Source organism: Mytilus californianus, unplaced genomic scaffold (genome assembly GCF_021869535.1).
Source record: "Mytilus californianus isolate M0D057914Y unplaced genomic scaffold, xbMytCali1.0.p SCAF_4, whole genome shotgun sequence".
Lineage (NCBI taxonomy): Eukaryota > Metazoa > Mollusca > Bivalvia > Mytilida > Mytilidae > Mytilus > Mytilus californianus.
The window spans coordinates 45,633,586-45,660,179 of record NW_026262690.1 but is presented as its reverse complement, the minus strand read 5'-3'; the positions used below and the strand labels follow the sequence as shown (position 1 = coordinate 45,660,179).

Genomic DNA, 26,594 nt, shown 5'->3' with positions numbered 1-26,594 from the left:
ATATCATCTGTGAAACGGTTATTCCATAACGGTCAACCAACTCGTGATGGCGTCCGTAAAATTTACGAAGGGATGATTTCAACTTCACCATTTGGAACTCTTGGTTTAATAGCTTCCTTGTGAGCAGCAATCCTCTATCAAGGAAATCATGATAGGAAACACAAGCCCGGGAATATCGTATCAATTGGGAGATATATACTCCGTAAGAAGGCGCTGCTGAAATGTGCTACATAGAAATGGAAAGTTCACAATTGGGAAGCTGAAATCATCTCTTTTGTCGTAAAGTTTTGTTTTCAACCGACCCTCATTGTCAATTTCTAGATGTAAGTCAAGATATGAGGCAGACTTAACTGTATCTGTAGTATCCTTTATCTCTAACTTAAGTTTGCATCAACCAAATGTTATGAATCTTATACACGATGCTCATTACCACAAAACACAAATCAACTTTGAATTTTGGTGGCATCACTTAGATTTTTCTAGAGTTATGCCCCTTTACAATGAAAAAATTGCTGAATTTTTCGCTTCCGTTCTCTAAAGTTTTCCTCAACCAAATGTTATGAAACTTATACACAATGCTTATTACCACAAAACTCAGATTAAGTACAAATTTGGTAGTGTTACTTTTACTGTTCCTGAGTTATGTCCCTTTATAACGTTATATGCAAGCAGGGGCATCATCTGTGTCCCATGGACACATTTCCCACTTATTTGGTTATGTGAATTTCTTATTTATTTTGAGTAATAGGATAACTGTATTTTGAATGCTGTGAATTCATTATTATTATTCGTGGGATATCAATTTTCAAGGATTTCATGGGTTCAAATAAACCATGAATTCAAATGTTTAACAAAGTACAAATTATCCATAGGCTTGTATGCACACTTTTGTAAAACCAAGAAATCAAATATCCACCAAAAAAAAAATACAACATTTTTTCCTTATTCCTTGAAAATTGGTACCCATGAAAATAAATGAATCCACAGTATGGGATCCATGCAATATCTTCTGTCCGTTAGGCAGGGTTCACCTGACCTCAACCTCTTTTCTTAGAACTGTGATTAAGGTTAATGTTTAAGTGATTAGTTCCGTTTCTTAGATACTATAAGCAGTTGGTCAACTATATTTGGTGTATGGAATGGTTGTACAGTGTACATGTCTGTCTGGCAGCTTTCATCTAACCTTTGATTATGGTTTTCATGGTTCATTTGGTTGATGTTAAGTTTTGTGGTTAAGTCTGTTTCTCAGATACTATAAGCAATAGGTCAGCTATATTTGGTGTATGAAATGATTGTAAGGTGTATCTGGCAGGTATCATCTGATCTTGACCTTATTTTTTATGGTTCATTGGTCGATGTTAAGTTTAGTGGTTTAGTTTGTTTCTCAGATCATTTAAGCATTTTATGTATGGAAATTTTCTTTACAGTTTACTCTTGTTTGTGGAACTCTGTTGCACGAAATTTCAAACAGAAGTTTTCCTGTGGTCTTGTACTTTGTTCTATATAAATATATGTATTTCTACATATGATGAGTGGAAGTTTAGGTTGTCTTGAACCAAATTTTTGGTCCCAGGGTTAGGTCAATTAAAATTAATTGGTAGATTTTCATTCCTGCCCGCCCCTCTGAAATCGTCCAGCCCTGATTTTTTCAAAAAAAATTTCAAAGCATCACCCCTAGTATTTTCAACTTATATTTGGTTTTCAGCTATGTTCCCTCTGTACTTGATATACTTGTTTTTCATACCAATGTGTGTCGTGATTCTTGCTCTTTGAATATCATTCATGGGGGTTTATCAATCTGATATGGATGGTTATCACTGCAAAAAGCTTGCAGGTCCAATGTTGTCCTGAAACAATGCTTCATTTTATGGGCACTACAAACATAGCTCAGAAAGCTAAAGAAAATTGATGCAAGTAGTCTTAGAAGACAGCATTCTTCCATATGTTTGCTGAATTCAAAATTAGTTTCTTAAGCAAAAGAATAGTGCTTGCCAATCAGAAATATTATTTCAGAATTTGGAAATAGTTGAAAAAGGATGCAGAATTCTTTATATATAAGCTACTTTAATTACCCTAGCTAACATGAAGAACACACTATGAAAGAGTTTCACAGGAAATAAAAGAAGAAAAATAAAATCCTCCTAGGCGCCCCAGTTTTTTCTATAAGTTGGATGAAAATCTACTTATTAATTTTAGTTGGCCTTATGAAAAGCATTTAAATTGTGTTCGAACGGGCGCATTACATTTGGGCACATTGAGGGATTAAATTTTTTTACTTTTCCATGCAGCTTTTTAGCTCACCTGGCCCAAAGCGCCAAGTAAGCTTTTCTCATCACTTGGCGTCCGTCGATGTCGTCGTCGTCCGTTGTCGTTAGCTTTTTACAAAAATCTTCTCCTCTGAAACCACTGGGCCAAATCAAACCAAACTTGGCCACAATCATCATTAGGGTATCTAGTTTAAAAATGTGTCCGATGACCCTGCCAACCAACCAAGATGGCCGCCATGGCTAAAAATAGAACATAGGGGTAAAATGTAGTTTTTGGCTTATATCTCTGAAACCAAAGCATTTAGAGTAAATCTGACATAGGGTAAAACTGATTATCAGGTCAAGATCTGTCTGCCCTGAAATTTTCAGACAAATCTGACAACCTGTTGTTGGGTTGCTGCCCCTGAATTGGTAATTTTAAGGAAATTTTGCAGTTTTTGGTTATTATCTTGAATATTATTATAGATAGAGATAAACTGTAAACAGCAATAATGTTCAGCAAAGTAAGATCTACAAATAAGTTGTCATGACCAAAATTGTCAGTCGACCCCTTTTGGAGTTATTGCCCTTATTAGTAAAATTTTTAACAATTTTTTGTAAATTTTTGTAATCCTGTACAAAAATCTTCTTCTCTGAAATTACTGAGACAAATTAAACCATACTTGGCCATAATCATTATAAGTGTATCTAGTTTAAAAAATATGTCCGATGACCCCGCCTTCTAACCATCATGGCCGACTTGGTTAAAAATAGAACATAGGGGTAAAATGCAGTTTTTGGTTTATATCTCTGAAACTAAAGCATTTAGAGCAAATCTGACAGGTGGCAAAAATGTTCATCAGATTTAGATTTATCTGCCCTGAAATTTTCAGACGAATACGACAACCCGTTGTTGGGTTGCTGCCCCTGAGTTAGTAATTTTACAAAAATTTTGCAGTTTTTTGTTATTATCTTAGATATCATTATAATATCTAATATCTAATACTATTAATTATGATTTTAACCTTATTTTACATGATTTCCAAAGCATCAGTAAATACAGGTGAGCGACACAGGCTCTTGAGAGCCTCTAGTTGGTTATTATCTTGAATATTATTATAGATAGAGATAAACTGTAAACAGCAATAATGTTCAGCAAAGTAAGATCTACAAATAAGTTGTCATGACAAAAATTGTCAGTTGTCCCCTTTAGGAGTTATTGCCCTTAATAGTCAATTTTTAACAATTTTTTGTAAATTTTTGTAATCTTTTACAAAAATCTTCTTCTCTTAAACTACGGAGACAAATTTAACCATACTTGGCCATAATCATTATTAGGGTATCTAGTTTAAAAAATTTGTCCGATGACCCCGCCTTCCAACCATCATGGCCGACTTGGTTAAAAATAGAACATAGGGGTAAAATGCAGTTTTTGGTTTATATCTCTGAAACTAAAGCATTTAGAGCAAATCTGACAGGTGGCAAAAATGTTCATCAGATTTAGATTTATCTGCCCTGAAATTTTCAGACGAATCCGACAACCTGTTGTTGGGTTGCTGCCCCTGAGTTAGTAATTTTACAAAAATTTTGCAGTTTTTTGTTATTATCTTAGATATCATTATAATATCTAATACTATTAATTATGATTTTAACCTTATTTTACATTATTTCCAAAGCATCAGTAAATACAGGTGAGCGACACAGGTTCTTGAGAGCCTCTAGTTATTATATTTGCACACATTGATTTGACAGGTAATACAGGTAAATATAAAGATAATTTGTAATAGATATGTCGATTGGTATTAATTTTGAACATATTTATCATTTTGAATTATATTTTTCTGTTTCCAAACTAAGAATGCTTGATACACCAGCAGTTGTACGTAGAAGTAAGAAATACAAAAAGAAGTATCTGATGGAATAGTTTCGAAAATACCACCAACTTCCACTTCTTAATTTGTGAGCAGGGGACTAAGACTAACAGGAGGGTTACTTGTAAATAGTTGAATAATTAAATAAGTGTACTTTACTAGTGTTTACCTAAATTTACATGTGTTTACCTGTAAAATGAATGTGTGTAAATGTAATCAAAAGCTGCTTGCAAACATAATGATTTAAATGTAATCAAATGTAATCAAAAGCTGGTTGCAAACATAATGATTTACAAATGTAATGGTTATGAGCACACATGTAATGCACCAGTTTGAACCAATACACACATGTCAAAACACGACCTCAGGGATTAAGATGGATTGCAGAGTTAATCTGACAATACACCTGTAATAAAATGTATGGTTATTGACCACTGTATTGATATATGACATACTTTATCCGCAAGTGTGTAATGGAGATCATCTTTGATTTCCATTCTAATTAATTAGGTATACATGTTCTAGAGTATATAAAAATAATTAGCGTGTTTTTAGCTCACTGTTCCAAAGGAACGGTTAGCTTCAGCCATCACTTGTCGTCGTCGTCGTCCGAAGACACATTGGTTTTCGCACTCTAACTTTAGTTTAAGTGAATGGATCTCTATGAAATTTTACCATAAGGTTCAATACCACAAAAGGAAGGTTGCGATTGATTTTGGGGGTTATGGTACCAACAGTTAAGGAATTAGGGGCCAAAAATAAGCATTTTTGTAACTTCCAGACATAACTTGTGTGTTAGTGTATGGATCTCTCTGACATCGTACCACAAGGTTCCATATCACAAAGGGAATGCTGGGATTAAATTTGATTTTGGGTGTAATTGCCTCCAAATTTTAGGAATTAGGGGCCAAAAAAGGGGCAAAAAACAAGCATTTTTCTAGTTTCATGACAATAACTTGTGTGTAAGTGTATGGATCTTTATGAAATTGTATTACAAGGTTCCATATCACAAAGGGAAAGCTGGAATTGAGTTTGGGGGTAGTTGCCCAAAACGTTTAGGAAAAAGGGGCCAAAAATAAGCATTTTTTTAGTTTCAAGACAATAACTTGTGTTCAAGTGTATGGATCTCTCTGAAATTGTACTGCAAGGTACTATACCACAAAGGGAAGGCTGGGATTGATTTTGGGGGTAATTGCCTCAAAATTTTAGGAATTAGGGGCCAAAAAAACAATCATTTTTCTAGTTTCAGGACAATAACTTGTGTGTAAGTGTATGGATCTTTATGAAATTGTACTACAAGGTTCCATATCACAAAGGGAAAGCTGGGTTTGAGTTTAGGGGTAATTGCCTTAAACGTTTAGAAATTTGGGGCCAAAAAACAAGCATTTTTCTAGTTTCCAGACAATAACTTTTGTTCAAGTGTATGGATCTCTCTGAAATTGTACTGCAAGGTACCATACCACAAAGCGAAGGCTGGGATTGAGTTTGGGGATGATGAATCATAAGGGGGTTCAAAAAATTTGGGGGGGGGGGATTTTTTTTTCTTTAAAATTTTCCATTTTAAATTGGTTATTTCTGATTTATATATAAAAGCAAATAATAATGATATGGTTTGAATAGGTAAATTAAATTTTTTTAAGTTCTTAGACCACTTTCATTCTGTGTCAGAAACCTATGCTGTGTCAAATATTTAATTACAATCCAAATTCTGTGGTGTATCAAGCTTGAATGTTGTGTCCATACTTGCCCCAACTGTTCAGGGTTTGACCTCTGCGGTCGTATCAAGCTGCGCCCAGCGGAGCATTTTATTGGTTATTATCTTGAATATTATTAATTATAAAGATAAACTGTGAACAGCAAAAATGTTCAGCAAAGTAAGATCTACAAATAAGTTACTATGACCCAAATTGTCAAATGTGTCCTTAAGGAGTTATTGCCCTTTAAAGACAATTTTTCACAATTTGTTCATCTAGTTTGCTCGCTTTAAAAAATCTTCTCCTTTGAAACTGCTGAATCAATTTCAGCCAAACTTGGGCTGAATGAGTTTCAGAGTATCTAGTATAAATTTTGTATTTTATTTTCTTGTACGTCAAGAAACATAGTCACTATGGCTAAAATGGAACATAGGGGTAAAATGTATTTCTTTGCTTTTGAAGAAAATATGACAGATACAAAGAACATTTCAATGGAATTTTTAAGCCACTCATTAATATATATTAAAAAGCAAAAATAATCATTGATGAAAGATTTAAGCAAAAAATTACAGGTGAGCGATTCTTGAGAGCCTCTTGTTATACATTGTTCTAGAGTAGATAAAATTAATTAGCATGTTTTATAATAAATCACCAGTAATCATACATTAATGAACTTGGTTGTGCCTAAAGTAAGTATTAAGTGAGCAACTCAGACAATCTACATCTTTTATCTTTTGTTTGCCCTCTCAGAAAAAAAGCTCAAAATAAGATGAAAATGAAAGGTATTTTAAACCTAAATTTTCTCAAATCTGAGAAAACATATTAACTTCTGTTATGAAAGGATTGTGTTGTGTTTCTTTCTTCATGTTTTCTGCTCTAAACACCTTAAATGTCCATCTTGATTGTTTTTCCAAATTCAAACGATAATGGCACATTTAAACTTTGTCGACACTTACTTAATGAAAGAATACATCCATACTATGTGCGTAAAGGAAAGTGACATTTTATTGTTCTTTCAGAAAGTTTATTCGTAGCAAAGAGACAAAAACAATCACTAAATAATAATAAAAGAGATACATTTACATCGATCTCAGACCAGTATATTGATTCCCTACCAATATCTTGCTGGATTTCTACTGGGTATGTTGAAACATTTCTCTGGCTGGATTTCTACTGGGTATGTTGAAACATTTCTCTGGCTGGATTTCTACTGGGTATGTTGAAACATTTCTCTGGCTGGATTTCTACTGGGTATGTTGAGTTGAAACATTTCTCTGGCTGGATTTCTACTGGGTATGTTGAAACATTTCTCTGGCTGGATGACTTCCAGATAACAAGAGTCAACAGTTTCCATGTTAAATTAAGGGATAAGGCATTTTATGCCTCTTTTGCGGAGAACTAGTGAAGATGACTTTAATTCAACTTCTTGTTTTTCTAATTTAGGTGATATTATGATGAATTTAGTTGATCTGCAGCAGTATGATGGACCATGGAAGTATTCAGAAGATTTAGTGAAGTTCTTAGGAACAAATGAAGAAAATTTTCAGAAATTTAAAAGTTACAAAAGTTACAAGGTATTTTTATTTTATTATTCCTTCTTTAATATGTTAAAACTCATTTATTGTAAGAATCAATACAGATATTGTACAAGTGTGAAATCCTATCTCTTTGGGCCAAGTGAGCTTTTCTTATCACTTTGCATCCATCGTCGTCATCGTCATCCGTTAACTTTTACAAAAATCTTCTTCTCTGAAACTACTGGACCAAAATTTTACAAACTTGGCTACAATCATCATTGGAGAATCTAATTTAAAAAATTTGTCCAATGACAACCAAGATGGCCTTCATGGCTAATAATAGAACATAGGGATAAAATGCAAGTTTTGTCTATTATTTTGAAAACCATTAATACAAAGAGAAAAACTGACAGTTTAGAAATGTTCAGAATGTTGAACTCTACTAATTGTCCATACATGTCAAAACTTTAAGACGACTTCTTATAGGAGTTATTGCCCTTAAAAGACAAATTTTACAATTTTGTTTTTCATTTTTGCCTATTATCTTGAAAACTATGATAGATAGAGAGATACTTTAAATTGCAAAAATGATTAGCAAGACAGGTTCTACAATTAAGTCTAACATGATGGAAATCGTCAATCGACTCCTTATTAGAGTTATTGTCCTTTGATGACGATGTTTACCAATTTTTTGCATTTTTGCCTTATATCTTAAAAATTATATAAGTTAGATAGAAACTTAAATAAGCAAAAATAATCAGCAAGACAAGGTCTACAATTAAGACAAGATGGAGGAAATCGTCTGACGAGTCCTTATTCGAGTTATTGCCCTTTAATGACGATTTTTACCAATTTTTGGCGTTTTGCCTTATATGTTAAAATTTGAAATAAATAAATAGACACTTTAAATCACAAAAATGATCATCAAGGCAAGATCTACTAACAAATCAAATTTTGCCGATATAGTTATGAGACTGTCTCTCTTTTAAGGAGTGATTGCCCTTAAATGACGATTTTTTTTTACTCTCTTTTGTGTTTTGAGCAAAAACTAAAGAGGATAGAGAGAAAATAAACTGATTAAATGATCAGCAATACAAGATCAACAAAACAAGAGATTTTTGTCATGAATTCTATTCTCGTCTACAATGTTGGAGAGTGTCCTTTGTTGAATATGCACATAGACCAAGGTGAGCGCCTCTAGTTTTAAGAACCTTTTAAGCTAACTTGACCGTTCTTTAATATGTTAAAACTCATTCATTGTAAAAATCAATACAGATATTGTACAAGTTTGAAATCCTATCTCTTTTTTTTTGTCCCTCGCTCAACGCATTGGGGGGGACATAGAAATACCGGGCGTCTGTCCGTCAGGTCTTGTTAGCGCTGTCATAAGAACAATTCTTGCCAGATTTTTGTGAAACTCATATCATAGGTTTATTTTAGCAATGTCCTGGAGGAGTTCAAAAATCGGTGCCGAACAATTATTTTTAAAAGAATTATGCCCTTGGAAACATTACAGCTCTTCTGTAAAAGCATGCAAAGCAAACCTTTGATCAACTTGCTTGCTATGTTTGCTTGGATGTTTGTAAACAATAGATAGGCGGAGTTTCAGTCTGTTTTATATATACTGGGATTTGATTGGACAATAAAAATTGACATGCAATGAAGTTTATATTTATTGTCCAATCAAATTCCATTATATAGTAAACAGACTACCTAACTTTTGTTTACAAACATCCAAACAAACATAGCAAGCAAGTTGATCAAAGGTTTGCTTTGCATGCTTTTATAGAAGAGCTGTAATTATATGGATATTGCATCTTTAGCATTCTCGCATTCAATTTTTGCCAGCTTTTTATGAAACTTATATCATAGGTTTATATTAGTAATGTCTTTGACATGTTCAAAAATCAGTGCCGATCAATTACTTTTAAAAGAGATATGTCTCTTGGTAACATTAATTTATGGGAAATTGCATTATTAGTGCTCTCATGTGTGCAATTTTTGCAAGATTTTTATGAAACTTATATCATAGGTTTATATCAGCAATGTCTTTGACATGTTCAAAAATCAGTGCCGATCAATTATTTTTAAAAGATATATGTCTCTTGGTAACATTAATTTATGGGAAATTGCATTATTAGTGCTCTCATATGTGCAATTTTTGCCAGAATTTTATGAAACATTATACGACCGCAAAAAAAAAATGCGGTTGTATATTGGTATGACGTCGGCGGTGTCGTCATCATTTTTGTCGAGCCTGCGACTTTTATCGCAGAAAGCTCGACATAGGGATAGTGATCCGGCGGCGGCGTTAGCTAACTTCTTAAAAGCTTTATATTTTAGAAGGTGGAAGGTCTGGATGCTTCATACTTTGTATATGGATGCCTCATGTTACGAAGTTTCCGTCAGTCACATGTGCAATGTCCTTGACCTCATTTTCATGGTTCAGTGACTACTTGAAAAAAAAGTTCAGATTTTTTGTAATGTTAGATTCTCTCTTATTATAAGTAATAGGATAACTATATTTGGTATGTGCGTACCTTGCAAGGTCCTCATGCCCGTCAGACAGTTTTCACTGGACCTCGACCTCATTTCATGGATCAGTGAACAAGGCTAAGTTTTGGTGGTCAAGTCCATATCTCAGATACTATAAGCAATAGGTCTAGTATATTCGGTGTATGGAAGGACTGTAAGGTGTACATGTCCAACTGGCAGGTGTCATCTGACCTTGACCTCATTTGCATGGTTCAGTGGTTATAGTTAAGTTTTTGTGTTTTGGTCTGTTTTTCTTATACTGTATGCCATAGGTCTACTATATTTGGTGAATGGAATGATTGTAAGGTGTACATGTCTAGCGGGCAGGTGTCATCTGACCTTGACCTCAGTTTCAAGGTTCAGTGGTCAAAGTTAAGTTTTTGAGTTTTGGTCTTTTTTTCTAATACTATATGCAATAGTTCAACTATATTTGGTATGTGCGTACCTTGCAAGGTCCTCATGCCCGTCAGACAGTTTTCACTTGACCTCGACCTCATTTCATGGATCAGTGAACAAGGTTAAGTTTTGGTGGTCAAGTCCATATCTCAGATACTATAAGCAATAGGTCTAGTATATTTGGTGTATGGAAGGACTGTAAGGTGTACATGTCCAACTGGCAGGTGTCATCTGACCTTGACCTCATTTTCATGGTTCAGTGGTTATAGTTAAGTTTTTGTGTTTTGGTCTGTTTTTCTTAAACTATAAGCAATAGGTCAACTATATTTGTTGTATGGAAGAATTGTTAGCTGTACATGCCTGCCTAGCATGGTTCATCTGACCTTGACCTCATTTTCATGGTTCATTGGTCAATGTTAAGGTTACTTGGTTAATGTTAAGTTTATGTGACAGTTGTAATAAAGCTTTATATTTAGGACTGTCAACATAATATCAATGATTAGTAAAGAAGGCGAGACATTTCAGCGTGTGCACTCTTGTTGTAACTTCCAGACATAACTTGTGTGTTAGTGTATGGATCTCTCTGACATTGTACCACAAGGTTCCATATCACAAAGGGAATGCTGGGATTGATTTTGGGGGTAATTGCCTCAAAATTTTAGGAATTAGGGGCAAAAAACAAGCATTTTTCTAGTTTCATGACAATAACTTGTGTGTTAGTGTATGGATCTCTCTGAAATTGTACTGCAAGGTACCATACCACAAATGGAAGGCTGGGGTTGATTTTGGGGGTAATTGCCTCCAAATTTTAGGAATTAGGGGCCAAAAAGGGGCAAAAAACAAGCATTTTTGTCGAGCCTGCGACTTTTGTCGCAGAAAGCTCAACATAGGGATAGTGGTCTGGCGGCGGTAGCGGCGTTAGCTAACTTCTTTAAAGCTTTATATTTTAGAAGGTGGAAGACCTGGATGCTTCATACTTTGTATATGGATGCCTCATGTTACGAAGTTTCCGTCAGTCACATGTCCAATGTCCTTGACCTCATTTTCATGGTTCAGTGACTACTTGAAAAAAAAGTTCAGATTTTTTGTAATGTTAAATTCTCTCTTATTATAAGTAATAGGATAACTATATTTGGTATGTGCGTACCTTGCAAGGTCCTCATGCCTGTCAGACAGTTTTCACTTGACCTCGACCTCATTTCATGGACCAGTGAACAAGGTTAAGTTTTGGTGGTCAAGTCCATATCTCAGATACTATAAGCAATAGGTCTAGTATATTCGGTGTATGGAAGGACTGTAAGGTGTACATGTCCAATTGGCAGGTGTCATCTGTCCTTGACCTCATTTTCATGGTTCAGTGGTTATAGTTAAGTTTTTGTGTTTTGGTCTGTTTTTCTTATACTGTATGCAATATTAATAGGTCTACTATATTTGGTGTATGGAATGATTGTAAAGTGTACATGTCTAGCTGGCAGGTGTCATCTGACCTTGACCTCATTTTCATGGTTCAGTGGTTATAGTTAAGTTTTTGTGTTTTGGTCCGTTTTTTCTTATACTTTATGCAATAGGTCTACTATATTTGGTGTATGGAATGATTGTAAGGTGTACATGTCCAACTGGCAGGTGTCATCTGACTTTGACCTCATTTTCATGGTTCAGTGGTCAAAGTTAAGTTTTTGAGTTTTTGGTTTTTTTTCTTATACTATATGCAATAAGTCAACTATATTTGGTGTATGGAAATATTCTATGATGTACATGTCAGTCTCGCAGGTTTTATTTGACCTTGACCTCATGTTCATGGTTCATTGCTCAGTGTTAAGTTTATGTGTTTCAGTCTGTTTTTCTTAAACTATAAGCAATAGGTCAGCTATATTTGTTGTATGGAAGGATTGTAAGCTGTTCATGTCTGCCTGGCATGGTTCATCTGACCTTGACCTCATTTTCACGATTCATTGTTCAATGTTTAGTTTTCTTGGTTAAGTCTGTTTCTTAGAAACTATAAGCAATAGGTCAACTATATTTAGTGTATTGAATGATTGTAAGGTGTACATGTATTTCTAGTTTGGTTTATATGACCTTGACTTCATTTTCTTGGATCATGTTAAGTTTTTGTAATAGTTGTAGTAAAGCTTTCATTTAGGACTATCAACATAATATCAATGGTTAGTAAAGACGGCGAGACATTTCAGCGTGTACTCTCTTGTTCTAGTTTCAGGACAATAACTTGTGTGTAAGTGTATGGATCTTTATGAAATTGTACTACAAGGTTCCATATCACAAAGGGAAAGCTGGGTTTGAGTTTGGGGGTAATTGCCCTAAACGTTAAGAAATTTGGGGCCAAAAAACAAGCATTTTTCTAGTTTCCAGACAATAACTTTTGTTCAAGTGTATGGATCTCTCTGAAATTGTACTGCAAGGTACCATACCACAAAGGGAAGGCTGAGATTGAGTTTGGGGTTGATGAATCATAAGGGGTTCAAAAAAATTGGGGGGGGGGAGATTTTTTTTCCCCTTTTTTTTTTTAATTTTCCATTTTAAATTGGTTATTTCTGATTTATATATAAAAGCAAATAATAATGATATGGTTTGAAAAGGTAAATTAAAAAAATTTAAGTTCTTAGACCACATTCATTCTGTGTCAGAAACCTATGCTGTGTCAAATATTTAATCACAATCCAAATTCAATGCTGTATCAAGCTTGAATGTTGTGTCCATACTTGCCCCAACTGTTCAGGGTTCGACCTCTGCGGTCGTATCAAGCTGCGCCCAGCAGAGCATTTTATTAAAAGAGTTATGCCATTTGAAATTATTATTTATATGGAAAATTGCCTTATGAGTGCTATAATGTGTACAATTCTTGGCAGATTTTTATGAAATTTATATTATAGGTTTATATTATCAGTGTCTTTGATGAGTTCAAAAATCAGTGCCGAACAATTATTTTTAAAAGATTTGTGCCCTCTGGAAATATTAATTATAATGGAAATCACACTGCATTTGCTCTGAAGCCTTCATTTCTCTAAGATATTAAAAAAAAGTTTTAAAGAAAGCGAAAAAAGGGCTTTTTTTAGTTATTGCCCTTGTACCTTGGATAGATAAAATATGTGCAACGCGGTGGACATTGGAACTCTGTTCTTTTATTTTTATTGGCTATTCTCATCACTTAGTGTCCTTCTCCATCTGTTAACTTTTACAAAAAATTTCTCCTCTGAAACTTCTGGGCCAATTAGAATCAAACTTTACCTAAATCATCCTTCGGGTATCTAGTTTAAAAATGCGTCTGATGATCCCACCTGTTATCCAACATGATTTTGGGGGTAATGGCCCTTAATATTTAGGAAAAAGGGGCCAAAAACAATACTTTTCTAATACTTTGTATGGCTTATTTCTTAACCAATTTCAATGGGGTTTAATTCAAAGTATGGAATTCTTGGGGTTCTTACATATGCTGAATCTAACCGTGTATTTAGATTTTTGATTGTTGGCCTAATTATCAAATTGGTCCACATTGTGGTCCAAAGGGTCTAAAATTAAACTTTGTTTGATTTCAACAAAAATTGAATTCTTGGGATTCTTTGATATGCTGAATCTACCCGTGTATCTAGATTTTTGGAAAATGACGCTATCAGCGACATGTTTCCGATACCATTGACCAGAACTTACGGAAGTCGATTATTGCCTCCGCCTACCGCACTCGGTTTCATATTTACTATTTTACATACTAACTGGAATCTGCTTGTATTAGGCTACACACGAACAAAGTGTTGTAGTCGGAACGGAACCAGTTTACATACTTTATTTTATTTACCAAAAAGATATCTTGACCTGTCCATATGTTTTTTGTTATTAAATGGTATTTGGAGCTATCCCTTTGTTATATTTTTCATATTTATTCGAGCTTTCACTTTTATGCACATGTCTTGCAATCGTAAACAATCGGTATGTATACATGATAAATAGATCCGTTTTGTTATGGTGTTGGACTTTTTACCCTCCAATAATCAGCAATCGCTAGACAAAATAGTTTTCCTAAATAATGTCAGTGAAAATCGGAATCATTTTGATATCCATTGGATAGAAACTGGTCTTTATCCAAATTTAAGAAGATTTTAAAAATCGGAAATTAGTAATACGGTTATACCCACGCGGTGCGTATGAATCTTTGTTTACAAAACAGGATTTCGGAACGTCTCTAGTTTTTAGATTGTAAGTCACGATAAACTTAAACTGAAAGTAAACAGTTGTTCGTAAGACGCAGGTTTACTCACCATAAACAAGCTGAAACGTTCAGTATGGCATATATTTTAGGTTAAAGACGGTCCCATTCATTTAAAAAGCATTTTGAAAGTAGACGATGGGATTATTTCAGGTTTGGGGAACGAGTAAATTATCACAAAGTTCATTTCTTGACGACCTCATAATTTCATCATGTCGATGGTACAAATCGATTTTTGTCGAGCCTGCGACTTTTGTCGCAGAAAGCTCGACATAGGGATAGCGATCCGGCGGCGGCGGCGGCGTTAGCTAACTTCTTAAAAGCTTTATATTTTAGAAGATGGAAGACCTGGATGCTTCATACTTTGTATATGGATGCCTCATGTTACGAAGTTTCCGTCAGTCACATGTCCAATGTCCTTGACCTCATTTTCATGGTTCAGTGACTACTTGAAAAAAAAGTTCAGATTTTTTGTAATGTTAAATTCTCTCTTATTATAAGTAATAGGATAACTATATTTGGTATGTGCGTACCTTGCAAGGTCCTCATGCCCGTCAGACAGTTTTCACTTGACCTCGACCTCATTTCATGGATCAGTGAACAAGGTTAAGTTTTCGTGGTCAAGTCCATATCTCAGATACTATAAGCAATAGGTCTAGTATATTCGGTGTATGGAAGGACTGTAAGGTGTACATGTCCAACTGGCAGGTGTCATCTGACCTTGACCTCATTTTCATGGTTCAGTGGTTATAGTTAAGTTTTTGTGTTTTGGTCTGTTTTTCTTATACTGTATGCAATAGGTCTACTATATTTGGTGTATGGAATGATTGTAAGGTGTACATGTCTAGCTGGCAGGTGTCATCTGACCTTGACCTCATTTTCATGGTTCAGTGGTCAAAGTTAAGTTTTTGAGTTTTGGTCTTTCTTTCTAATACTGCATGCAATAGGTCAGCTATATTTGGTGTATGGAATGATTGTAAGGTGTACATGTCTAGCTGGCAGGTGTCATCTTACCTTGACCTCATTTTCATGGTTCAGTGGTCAAAGTTAAGTTTTTGAGTTTTGGTCTTTTTTTCTAATACTATATGCAATAGTTCAACTATATTTGGTGTATGGAAATATTTTATGATCTATATGTCAGTCACACAGGTTTTATTTGACCTTGACCTCATTTTCAAGGTTCATTGCTCAGTGTTAAGTTTTTGTGTTTTGGTCTGTTTTTCTTAAACTATAAGCAATAGGTCAACTATATTTGTTGTATGGAAGAATTGTTAGCTGTACATGCCTGCCTAGCATGGTTCATCTGACCTTGACCTCATTTTCATGGTTCATTGGTCAATGTTTAGTTTACTTGGTTAATGTTAAGTTTATGTGACAGTTGTAATAAAGCTTTATATTTAGGACTATCAACATAATATCAATGATTAGTAAAGAAGGCGAGACATTTCAGCGTGTGCACTCTTGTTACTGTTTACTGTCGCTTCTCATGTTTTGTATTTAAACGGTCGTTTATTTTTAAACCCGAACCAGGCATATGCATTCTGTAATTGTGCAAATCTTTGTTCTTTGGTCAATTGGCTTATGGATAGTTGTATCAATTTCAACTCTTACATTATTTTTTTTTTAAATATATTTGCATTACACATGCAATGGCAGTACCTTTCCAATTACTATTTATGTGTTGTGTCTAAATTAAAGTTGTAACACTTTATAGTGACTGGAAAGGGTAGAAAAATTCATCAGATGAGAAAATGCTGAAGATACTTCAAACGGCACCGAATCATTAGATATTGCATCTTATAAAAAGAAACTGAGATTTGGATAGTTCCACTTCAAGGTAAAAATGTTTATCTCTTGTGAAATGAAATAAAAAAAAATATTGTAACACTGTAGTTAAATAATAAAGATACTATTACGTGTATTTCTGTATTGGCCTTATTATTGGTCCTCGGCCAGCAGTATTCGCCTTCCGCTTCGCCTCAGACCAATACACCCAAGACATGGACCAATAACAAGGCCAATACAGAAATACTTACGCAATGATATTATAGAATAACAGTATGGTTCAATAGCGGGAATCAGCCCCTCAACTACTTTTAACATAAATATCGGGAGATCTTGCTGTAGTTCCAGTTCAGCAAGCATTTTAGAGACGTATCCCGTCCATCCTCTTTTGACTTGTAATCTCTGGTGATAGATTTTGCCGCTTGACATTGTATCCTTTCAGGCTTGTTTTTTTTTTACCGTGTAGGGGTCCCATACTATGGCTCCATATTAAATTATAAGATCCATTCCTAAAGATCTAGATCATTGTTCTAATCTGACACAAATTTCAATAACTGGAATGCTACCCAAGTTGAATATATGGTGACCCACGAGAACAGCATTATCACTATTGAAATTGTGTTTAATACCATGATTGTTCAATGTCATTAACTTAAATGGAGACAGACATTTGACCTGAAAGACATGAAAGGTGGTGTGGGGGTGCAAAATCGAAAACTAACTGACTATGATATATGGTTAAAGAATGAATATCAATTACATGGATCAACATGGTCAAGGGCAGAGTTGTTATAAAATAACAATATGGCAAATTTCATATAAAGCGACCTGACTGACATGAAATAAAAAATCGAAGGAGTATACCTATTTGTCTAATCTTCAAGGTGAAATAAAACTAGTAAAACAATATTATACTATTGTCTAAATATACAGAAATATAATTTGCTTCAAGTAACAGAAATAACTAGGTCACTAGTAACTTATTTAATGAGTATGTGGGGTATAAGAGCTTGCTAACAACAGGCTCTTCATAATCATTTGGTTTGAAAAGGATACTAGTAGTCTATATTCTTGATTTAGAAAAATGTAATTGCAAGAAAAAAATCACATTACTTAGAATACTTTAGATCATTCAGGTAGTCTTTCTTTATATGTACAAAAGAACAGCCAGTAGTCATTGGATATTGTAGATCATTCAAATAGTCTTGACCTTTTTATTAGTACAAAAGAACAGCCAGTAGTCATTGGATATTGTAGATCATTCCTGTAGTCTTGACCTATTTATTTATACAAAAAAAATGCCAGTAGTAATTGGATACTGTAGATCATTCAGGTAGTCTTGACCTATTCATTTGTACTGAAAAAACAGACACATATACGAATATCAATTATATGCTTACTAGACATGTTGCAATGTTAAACTTATTACTACATGTGAAAATCAAGACTTGCATAAAAAATATATCAATATTAGAGACAGTGGCGTCATTTTTCCTCAGAGCTTTCAGCTCTTTGATTAATTTTGGACTTGTTTTTCAAATTGGTGTACATTAAGGTCCAAAGGGTCCAAAATTAAACTTTGTTTGATTAACAAAAAAGGAATTCTTTGGGTTCTTTGATATGCTGTTTCTAACCATTTATTTAGATTTTTGATTTTGGGACTGGTTTTCAAATTGGTCCCCATTAAGGTCCAAAGGGTCCAAATTATACTTAGTTTGATTTTAACAAAAATTGAATTCAAGGGGTTCTTTGGTATGCTGATTCTAAACATGTATTTAGATTTTTAGTCCCCTACTGACGAAGTCGAAGGGGACTTTAGGTTTGCACTCCATCCTTCTGTCTGTCTGTCCATCCGTCAGTCCGGCAAATCAGTTTTCCACACTTTTTAGCTCACCTGGCCCAAAGGGCCAAGTGAGCTTTTCTCATCACTTGGCATCCGTCGTCCGTCGTCGTTAGCTTTTTACAAAAATCTTCTCCTCTGAAACCACTGGACCAAATTTAACCAAACTTGGCCACAATCATTATTAGGGTATCTAGTTTAAAAAATGTGTCCGATGACCCTGCCAACCAACCAAGATGGCCACCATGGCTAAAAATAGAACATAGGGGTAAAATGTAGATTTTGGCTTATATCTCTGAAACCAAAGCATTTAGAGTAAATCTGACAGAGGGTAAAACTGATTATCAGGTCAAGATCTATCTGCCCTGAAATTTTGAGACAATTCTGACAACCTGTTGTTGGGTTGCTGCCCCTGAATTGGTAATTTTAAGGAAATTTTGCAGTTTTTGGTTATTATCTTGAATATTATTATGGATAGAGATAAACTGTAAACTGCAATAATGTTCAGCAGAGTAGGATCTACAAATAAGTCAACATGACCAAAATTGTCAGTCGACCACTTTAGGAGTTATTGCCCTTAATAGTCAATTTTTAAACAATTTTTTGTAAATGTAATCTTTTACAAAAATCTTCTTCTCTGAAACTACGGAGACAAATTTAACCATACTTGGCCATAATCATTATAAGGGTATCTAGTTTAAAAAATTTGTCTGATGACCCCGCCTTCCAACCATCATGGCCGACTTGGTTAAAAATAGAACATAGGGGTAAAATGCAGTTTTTGGTTTATCTCTCTGAAACTAAAGCATTTAGAGCAAATCTGACAGGTGGCAAAAATGTTCATCAGATTTAGATTTATCTGCCCTGAAATTTTAAGACGAATCCGACAACCCGTTGTTGTGTTGCTGCCCCTGAGTTAGTAATTTTACAAAAATTTTGCATTTTTTTGTTATTATCTTAGATATCATTACAATATCTAATATCTAATAAGGTTAAATATCTAATACTATTAATTATGATTTTAACCTTATTTTATATGATTTCCAAAGCATCAGTAAATACAGGTGAGCGACACAGGCTCTTGAGAGCCTCTAGTTTCTTCGTGCTTGAAGATATTGATTTGATATTTGGTGTATTATTTTATCATGACAAGTTACAGATCACATTCAAATTTTGTGCAGAGTTATGGTCCTTGGACTTAGAAAATTCGCTCAATAATCAGTTTTCCTCACTTTTTATACGTCTGTTTACGGGACTTATTATGGTATACTGTTGTCCATCTGTTCATCCGTCGTCAACATGTCGGACATTAACTCAAGAATGCTTTCACCAACTTGCAAGAAATTGTGAATTGTTTATATCTATTGACATGAGCTCCCTTTCGATTTTTATATATTTTAGATTTTATGTTTCCGAGTTACAGGGTTTTATTCATAAAAAAAGGGTGATTTTCCAGTTTTCGGACAAAAAATCAAAAATGCTTTCAGCAGTTCTTATGAAACTTTGGTGAATTGTTTATATCTATTGATGTAAGCTCCGTTTAGAATTTTATAAATTTTACATTTTACATTTCTGAGTTATGGGGTTTTATTCATTAAAAAATGGGGATTTTCCAGTTTTCGAACAATAACTCAAAAATGCTGTCAGAAATTTTCATGCAACTTTGGTGAATTGTTTATATCTATTGATGTAAGCTCCCTTTACATTTTCATAAATTTCTAATATGACATTGAGAATTAATTGAACTTTAATTGTTTATATTCTGACAACAGATTTAATTAGTATTGCGCAACAGCACAGTGTATTGCACAACAGCAAGAAATCTTTAATTGAATATAAATTCAATTCATATAACCAATTTCAAGTTCTTTGACTAAATTTATTTAGAAACCTATATGTCAAATATTTAATAAAATCCAAATTCAGACCTGTATGAAGCTTGAATATTGTGTCCATTTTTGCCCCAACTGTTCAGGGTTGGACCTCTGCCGGCGTATCCAGCTGCGCTCAGCGAAGCAGTTTATTTTCGTCATGCTTGAAGATATTGAATGGATAATTGGTATATAGTTTTATCATGACAAGTAGCAGATCAAGTTCAAATTTTGTTCTGGTCTGATAATTTTGTGCAGAGTTATGGTCCTTGGACTTAGAAAATTCACTTAAATAATCAGTTTTTTTCGTCATGCTTAAAAAAATATTGACTTGATATTTGTTATAAAGTTTACACCTTGACATGTTATAGATCAAGTTAGCATTTTGTTCCAGTACAATGAAATTTTAACTGGTAGGGGACTATGTATTGCCATGCAATACTATCAGAATGCTTGTTAATTTTGGGCCCAGTTTTCAGGTTGGTCCAAATCAGGGTCCAAAATTAAACTTTGTTTGATTTCAACAAAAATTGAATCTATGGGGTTCTTTGATATGCTGAATCTAATCCTGTATTTAGATTTTGGATGTTGGACCCTGTTATGAAATTGGTTCAAATTGAGGTTCAAAGGGTCAAAAATTAAACTTTGTTTGATTTCATCAAAAAATGAATTCTTGGGGTTCTTTGATATGCTGTTTCTAACCATGTTAGACGTCAGTACGTCCCAAAATTGGTTTCTGTTCTCTAACTTTAGTTTACCTCAACCAAATGTTATGAAACTTATACACAATGCTTATAACCACAAAACACAGATCAAGTTTGAATTTTAGTGGCGTCACTTTTACTGTTCTAGAGTTATGCCCCTTTACCAGTCAGGGGTACTACTTAAACAAGTGATTTCAGAATCACTCCCTCGAGTGATTTTGCCGGTGAAATATTAAAAATTTTCACACAGACTTTTTAAAATCACTGAAACAAGTAATTTTAGAAGTTAAAATGTAATCACTTTAATAAGTGTTTATATCATTTTCTTGATATTTTTCCCACAAGCTTGATTTTTTTATTGGTAAAAAGACAACAATTCCATTGAAAAAACAACTATGTATATGCAGAAATTGTCTTTTGCTTGATAAGCCTGACACTTTTACAGTTTTTTTAAAATATGCAAAAACTGGAATAGTTTGTAGATCAGGTCATAACCTTGAAGTAGATCATTCTAACTCTAAAGAAAACCAATCAGGTTACCTAATATTGTTGATCTTTGTCTGATAGTAAGAGTAGTTAATGAATTTTTGATTACAGAAAAATTCCCAAGGGTACTTTTAAAAGCTTTAGCGCACTAACTTACTGCCCAAGCGCACTGGTGAAATTAATATACAAAGAAAAAGGGATAATTGATTTATGTAGGAAAATTATAGAAAAGATTGTGAAAATATGGAAAATCAATGAAATTAGCATTTGAAGATCAAAGAAAACACTAAAATCACTTAAATAGGTGATAACTGAATTTATCAAATCACTGAAATAAGTGATGATGAAATCACTTGTTTAAGTAGCACCCCTGACTGTTTACAAAAGGAAAAAAATTGATGAATTTTTCGTTTCGGTTCTCTAACTTAAGTTTGCCTCAACCAAATGTTATGAAACTTATACACAATACTTATTACTACAAAACTCAGATCAATAAAAAATTTGGGTAGCGTCACTTTTAAAGTTCTTCAGTTATGTCCCTTTATAACTTTATATGATATGCAAGCAGGGGCATCATCTGTGTCCCATAGTGTACACATTCCCCATTTATTTTTGAAGAAATTGGTTTCCGTTCTCTAACTTAAGTTTGCCTCAACCAAATGTTATGAAACTTATACACAATGCTTATTACCACAAAACAAAGATCAATTTTGAATTTTGGTGGGGTCACTTCTACCGTTCTGGGCCCCTAGTTATGCCCCTTTATAAAGTTATATACATGCTGGGACATAATCTGTGTCCCATGGACACATTCTCCATTTATTTTTAAATATTTCTTATCCTTATCAATTATTCTTTTTTGTACAAAGCATTGCTGTCTAACAGGTGGAGAGACTGTTTTAATTTTATTTCTTTTACTGTTTCAGTTGGATGTTTGGTGCACAGCCTATGTAATAGTGTTCCTGCAGAAATTCCTTCAGGATCGTGACGTTGAATGGAAGTTTATTGTGAGCAAAGCTATGGGTTGGCTAGAGTCACAGAAATTGTCAGGGCAGGGTGTGATCAAATTATTAAATGATATCAGGAATGAAGATATGCCTGTTATGTATTGATAGACAGTCTACAATGATATAATTAACACTTTTAAGTTACCTACAAAACACATCAGTGCATGAAAATATCATATATTTGTCACTTATTGATGATGGTAGATGTTTTGTGGTTGTGATCTGTGTGACAACATTTAGCATTGTCAACATCAGGTGAGATTTTGCCTGATGCATGTAAATATCATATATTTGTCACTTATTGATGATGGTAGATGTTTTGTGGTTGTGATCTGTGTGACAACATTTAGCATCGTTAACATTAGGTGAGATTTTGCCTGATGCATGTAAATATTATGTATCTGCATGGCAATGTATCATCAGTAGAAATTTGTCTGATAGATTTTAGCTAATACCATGTCAGTTCATTACTAGTATAACTGACAGTGTCCCTCAACTATAAGAACAGTGGGCTAACACAAAGGGCTAAGTGAGCTCTTCTCATCACTTTGCGTCCTCATCTCATCGTCGTCGATGCCGTCGTCTGTTAACTTTTGCAAAAATCTTTTCCCCTGAAAATTACTGGGCCAAATTTAAACAAAAAGTGCTACAATTATCATTGGGGTATTTAGATAAAAATATGTGTCCGATGACTCCGCCTGCCAATCAAGATGGTTGACATGGCTAAAAATAGAACATAGGGGTAAAATGCAAGTTTTGTCTGTTCCTTTGAAAACAGCTATAAATAGAGAAAATCTGACTGGGGAACCTCTACATTAAACAGGCCTGAATACATAAACCACATGAAGTTAAGGTTTATCTGAACCTTTGCATTAAACATATCTGAATGCATATACCACAGGAAGTAAAGACTCATCTGAACCTCTTCATTTACCAGCCTGAATTTGTATACAACATGAAGGAAAGGCCCTTCTGAACCTCTTCATTATCCAGGCCTGAATACATATACCACGAGAAATAAAGGCCCCTCTGAACCTCTACATTAACCCGGCCTGAATACATATACCACATTAAGTAAAGTCCCCTCTGAACCTCTACATTAACCAGGCCTGAAGACATAAACAACATGAAGTTAAAAACCCTCTGAACCTCTACATTAACCAGGCCTGAATACATATACCATATGAAGTAAAGTCCCCTCTGAACCTCTACTTTAACCAAGCCTGAATGCATGTACAACAGGAAGTAAAGGCCCCTCTAGACATATACATTAGCAACTATAAGAAATATTTAAAGTCATTTAACATAGTTTTCTTGATGTTATCTTAAAAAAGAAACTTTAGCAACATGGTCATATGATACAATAACTTTTTTGTCTATCTTGGCATGTGCATATACTGATTTTGTTATGATTGTTAGAATAATTATTGTTAGATGTGTTTTTCTTTTGCATAAAGTTTCTCAAACATTTATTATATTTAACTATGCATTGATATTTGCCACTGGACACTAAGCAAACAACGGAAAATTTACCAAAAAACTTTCAGAAGCTTCATCAAAAGCTGTTATTTAGGGATGGCTTAGCCGAATGATTCATATAGAGGGAAGACTGATAAAAAAATACGAAGAATTGTTATGAAGTGTAAAGTCTGAAAAAATTTGCAGTTTTTTTTTATTTTCATTGACCATGTTGACGGTTTTATAAAAAAAATTGTACAATTGTATCCGTCCTTGAGGCAACATTAAACCCAATTATCAATGCTTTGTTAATGGCTTGATTTGAGTGTTGTGAAACTCTTATTACACATTTCATGTTATACAAGGTGAAAATGTTCTAATACTTAGTTGTTAGGAACTTGTTCCAATAAACTTGATTTAATAGATATAAGAAGATATGGTATGGGTGCCAATGAGACAACTCTCCATCCAAGTCACAATTTGTAAAAGTAAAGTCTGTTTTGTAACCGCTAATCTGACAGCGGCAAAAATGTTCAGAATGTTGAGCTCTCCCTATTGCCCATTTGAGGCAAAATGTTTTGTAGTCCTTTTGGTGATTTTGATTTTAGATTATTTCATATTTTTGGCTTCCTTCAGTTATGGTTTTGAGTGCATTACCGTACTTAGTCATATGTTATTCTAGAAACGTACCATTCCAATGGAAATCAGGACCATACATTTAAATAACTAGCACTAGATTGGAACATCTGCCGATGGATTTATTCCCTTATTGTACCATCAGCCCTGTAGCCAGTTCAGATTTTTTATGTGGTTATTAAGTCTCCCAAACGAAGTTTGGGAAGACTTATTGGTTTTGCTCAGTTCTTATTATTATTATTCTTCTTCTTCTTCTTCTTCTTCTTCTTCCTCTTCCGCCGCTTTTAAATTTGAACTTGTCCGCACCCGTTCTCCAAAACCGCTTGTCAGATTAACTTAGGGTTTCACAATATGTTAGACTAACATGTCTAGTGGTGCAATCAGGGTTTTGTTTGTGCAATGGGGTTTATAAAGGGGTACTTTGAGGGGCAAAAAGAAAGGAGGGTTTTACTATAGAACCCTATGGGATTTTATTTTTAAAAATTTTCAAATGATTATAAATTGAAAACCGTTTGTGATAGACACAATCTTTTTTAATTGAAAATGTTCTAAATGATAAAGCACATTAAATGAAATACAGGGTTAGCCCCCAGGGGTCACCCCCACCCCCTGCCATTTAAGAAAGTTCTAATATCTTGTAAATGGTCGAGATCCCCACCCCTAAACCATATATATTCTGGTTTGTCATGCTAAGATGGTTTGAATGATATACAAGGTTAGTCCCCAGGGGTCATCCCGACCCCCTGCCATTTGAGAAAATTCTAATATCTTGTAAATGGTCGAGATCCCCACCCCTAAACCATATATATTCTGGTTTGTCATGATAAAGCACATCAAATGAAATACAGGTTTAGTCCCCAGGGGTCACCCCCACCCCCTGACATTTAAGAAAGTTCTAATATCTTGTAAGTGGTCAAGATCCCCACCCCTAAACCATATATATTCTGGTTTGTCATGCTAAGATGGTTTGAATGATATACAGGGTTAGTCCCCAGGGGTCATCCCAACCCCCTGCCATTTGAGAAAGTTCTAATATCTTGTAAATGGTCGAGATCCCCACCCCTAAACCATATATATTCTGGTTTGTCATGATAAAGCACATCAAATGAAATACAGGTTTAGTCCCCAGGGGTCACCCCCACCACCTGCCATTTCAGAAAGTTCTCATATCTTGTAAGTGGTCAAGATCCCCACCCCTAAACCATATATATTCTGGTTTGTCATGCTAAGATGGTTTGAATGATATACAGGGTTAGTCCCCAGGGGTCATCCCAACCCCCAGCCATTTGAGAAAGTTCTAATATCTTGTAAATGGTCGAGATCCCCACCCCTAAACCATATATATTCTGGTTTGTCATGATAAAGCACATCAAATGAAATACAGGTTTAGTCCCCAGGGGTCACCCCCACCCCCTGCCATTTCAGAAAGTTCTCATATCTTGTAAGTGGTCAAGATCCCCACCCCTAAACCATATATATTCTGGTTTGTCATGCTAAGATGGTTTGAATGATATACAGGGTTAGTCCCCGGGTGTCATCCCGACCCCCTGCCATTTGAGAAAGTTCTAATATCTTGTAAATGGTCGAGATCCCCACCCTTAAACCATATATATTCTGGTTTGTCATGATAAAGCACATCAGATGAAATACAGGGTAAGTCCCAAAGGGTCACCCCCACCCCCTGCCATTTAAGAAAGTTCTAATATCTTGTAAGTGGTCAAGATCCCCACCCCTAAACCATATATATTCTAGTTTGTAATACCAAGATGGTTTGAATGATATACAGGGTTAGTCCCCAGGTGTCATCCCGACCCCTTGCCATTTGAGAAAGTTCTAATATCTTGTAAATGGTTGAGATCCCCACCCCTAAACCATATATATTCCTGTTCATCATGTCTTGAACATTTGAATGACGTATACGGTCAGTCGGCAGGGGTTCCCCCCACCCCCAATGTTCTAATATCTTGTAAATGGTCGAGATCCCCACCCCTAAACCATCTATATTCCTGTTCGTCATGTCTCGAACATTTGAATGATGTATAGGGTCAGTCCCCAGGGGTTCCCCCCACCCCCAATGTTCTAGTATCTTGTAAATGGTCGAGATCCCCACCCCTAAACCATATATATTCTGGTTTGTCATGCCAAGATGATTTGAATGATATACAGGGTTAGTCCCCAGGCATCACTAATGCATATAACTTTACTAGACCAAACCAATTTTCACTGGACTTTGTCCAATGTCAGGCGACCCTGGGAATTACGAATTATGGGAGCTTCGTTTGGGAGACTTCGTAACAGCATCCTGTTACAATCATTTCTTGTTTTCTATTGT

General features: G+C 34.7%; 1 protein-coding gene across 4 annotated transcripts in view; it reads left to right on the top strand.

Moving 5' to 3' along the window:
• Positions 1 to 23,638, top strand: part of LOC127738111 (von Willebrand factor A domain-containing protein 5A-like) — a 100,791-nt gene extending 77,153 nt beyond the window's left edge. For all 4 annotated transcript variants that reach the window (XM_052249239.1, XM_052249238.1, XM_052249241.1 and 1 more), the window contains exons 19-21: positions 7,255 to 7,385; positions 22,088 to 22,423; positions 22,534 to 23,638. In XM_052249239.1, coding sequence (XP_052105199.1) covers positions 7,255 to 7,385; positions 22,088 to 22,273 — 317 coding nt within the window. In that variant the 3' untranslated portion in view covers positions 22,274 to 22,423; positions 22,534 to 23,638. The remainder of the gene's footprint in view (positions 1 to 7,254; positions 7,386 to 22,087; positions 22,424 to 22,533) is intronic.
• Positions 23,639 to 26,594: the final 2,956 nt, after the last annotated feature.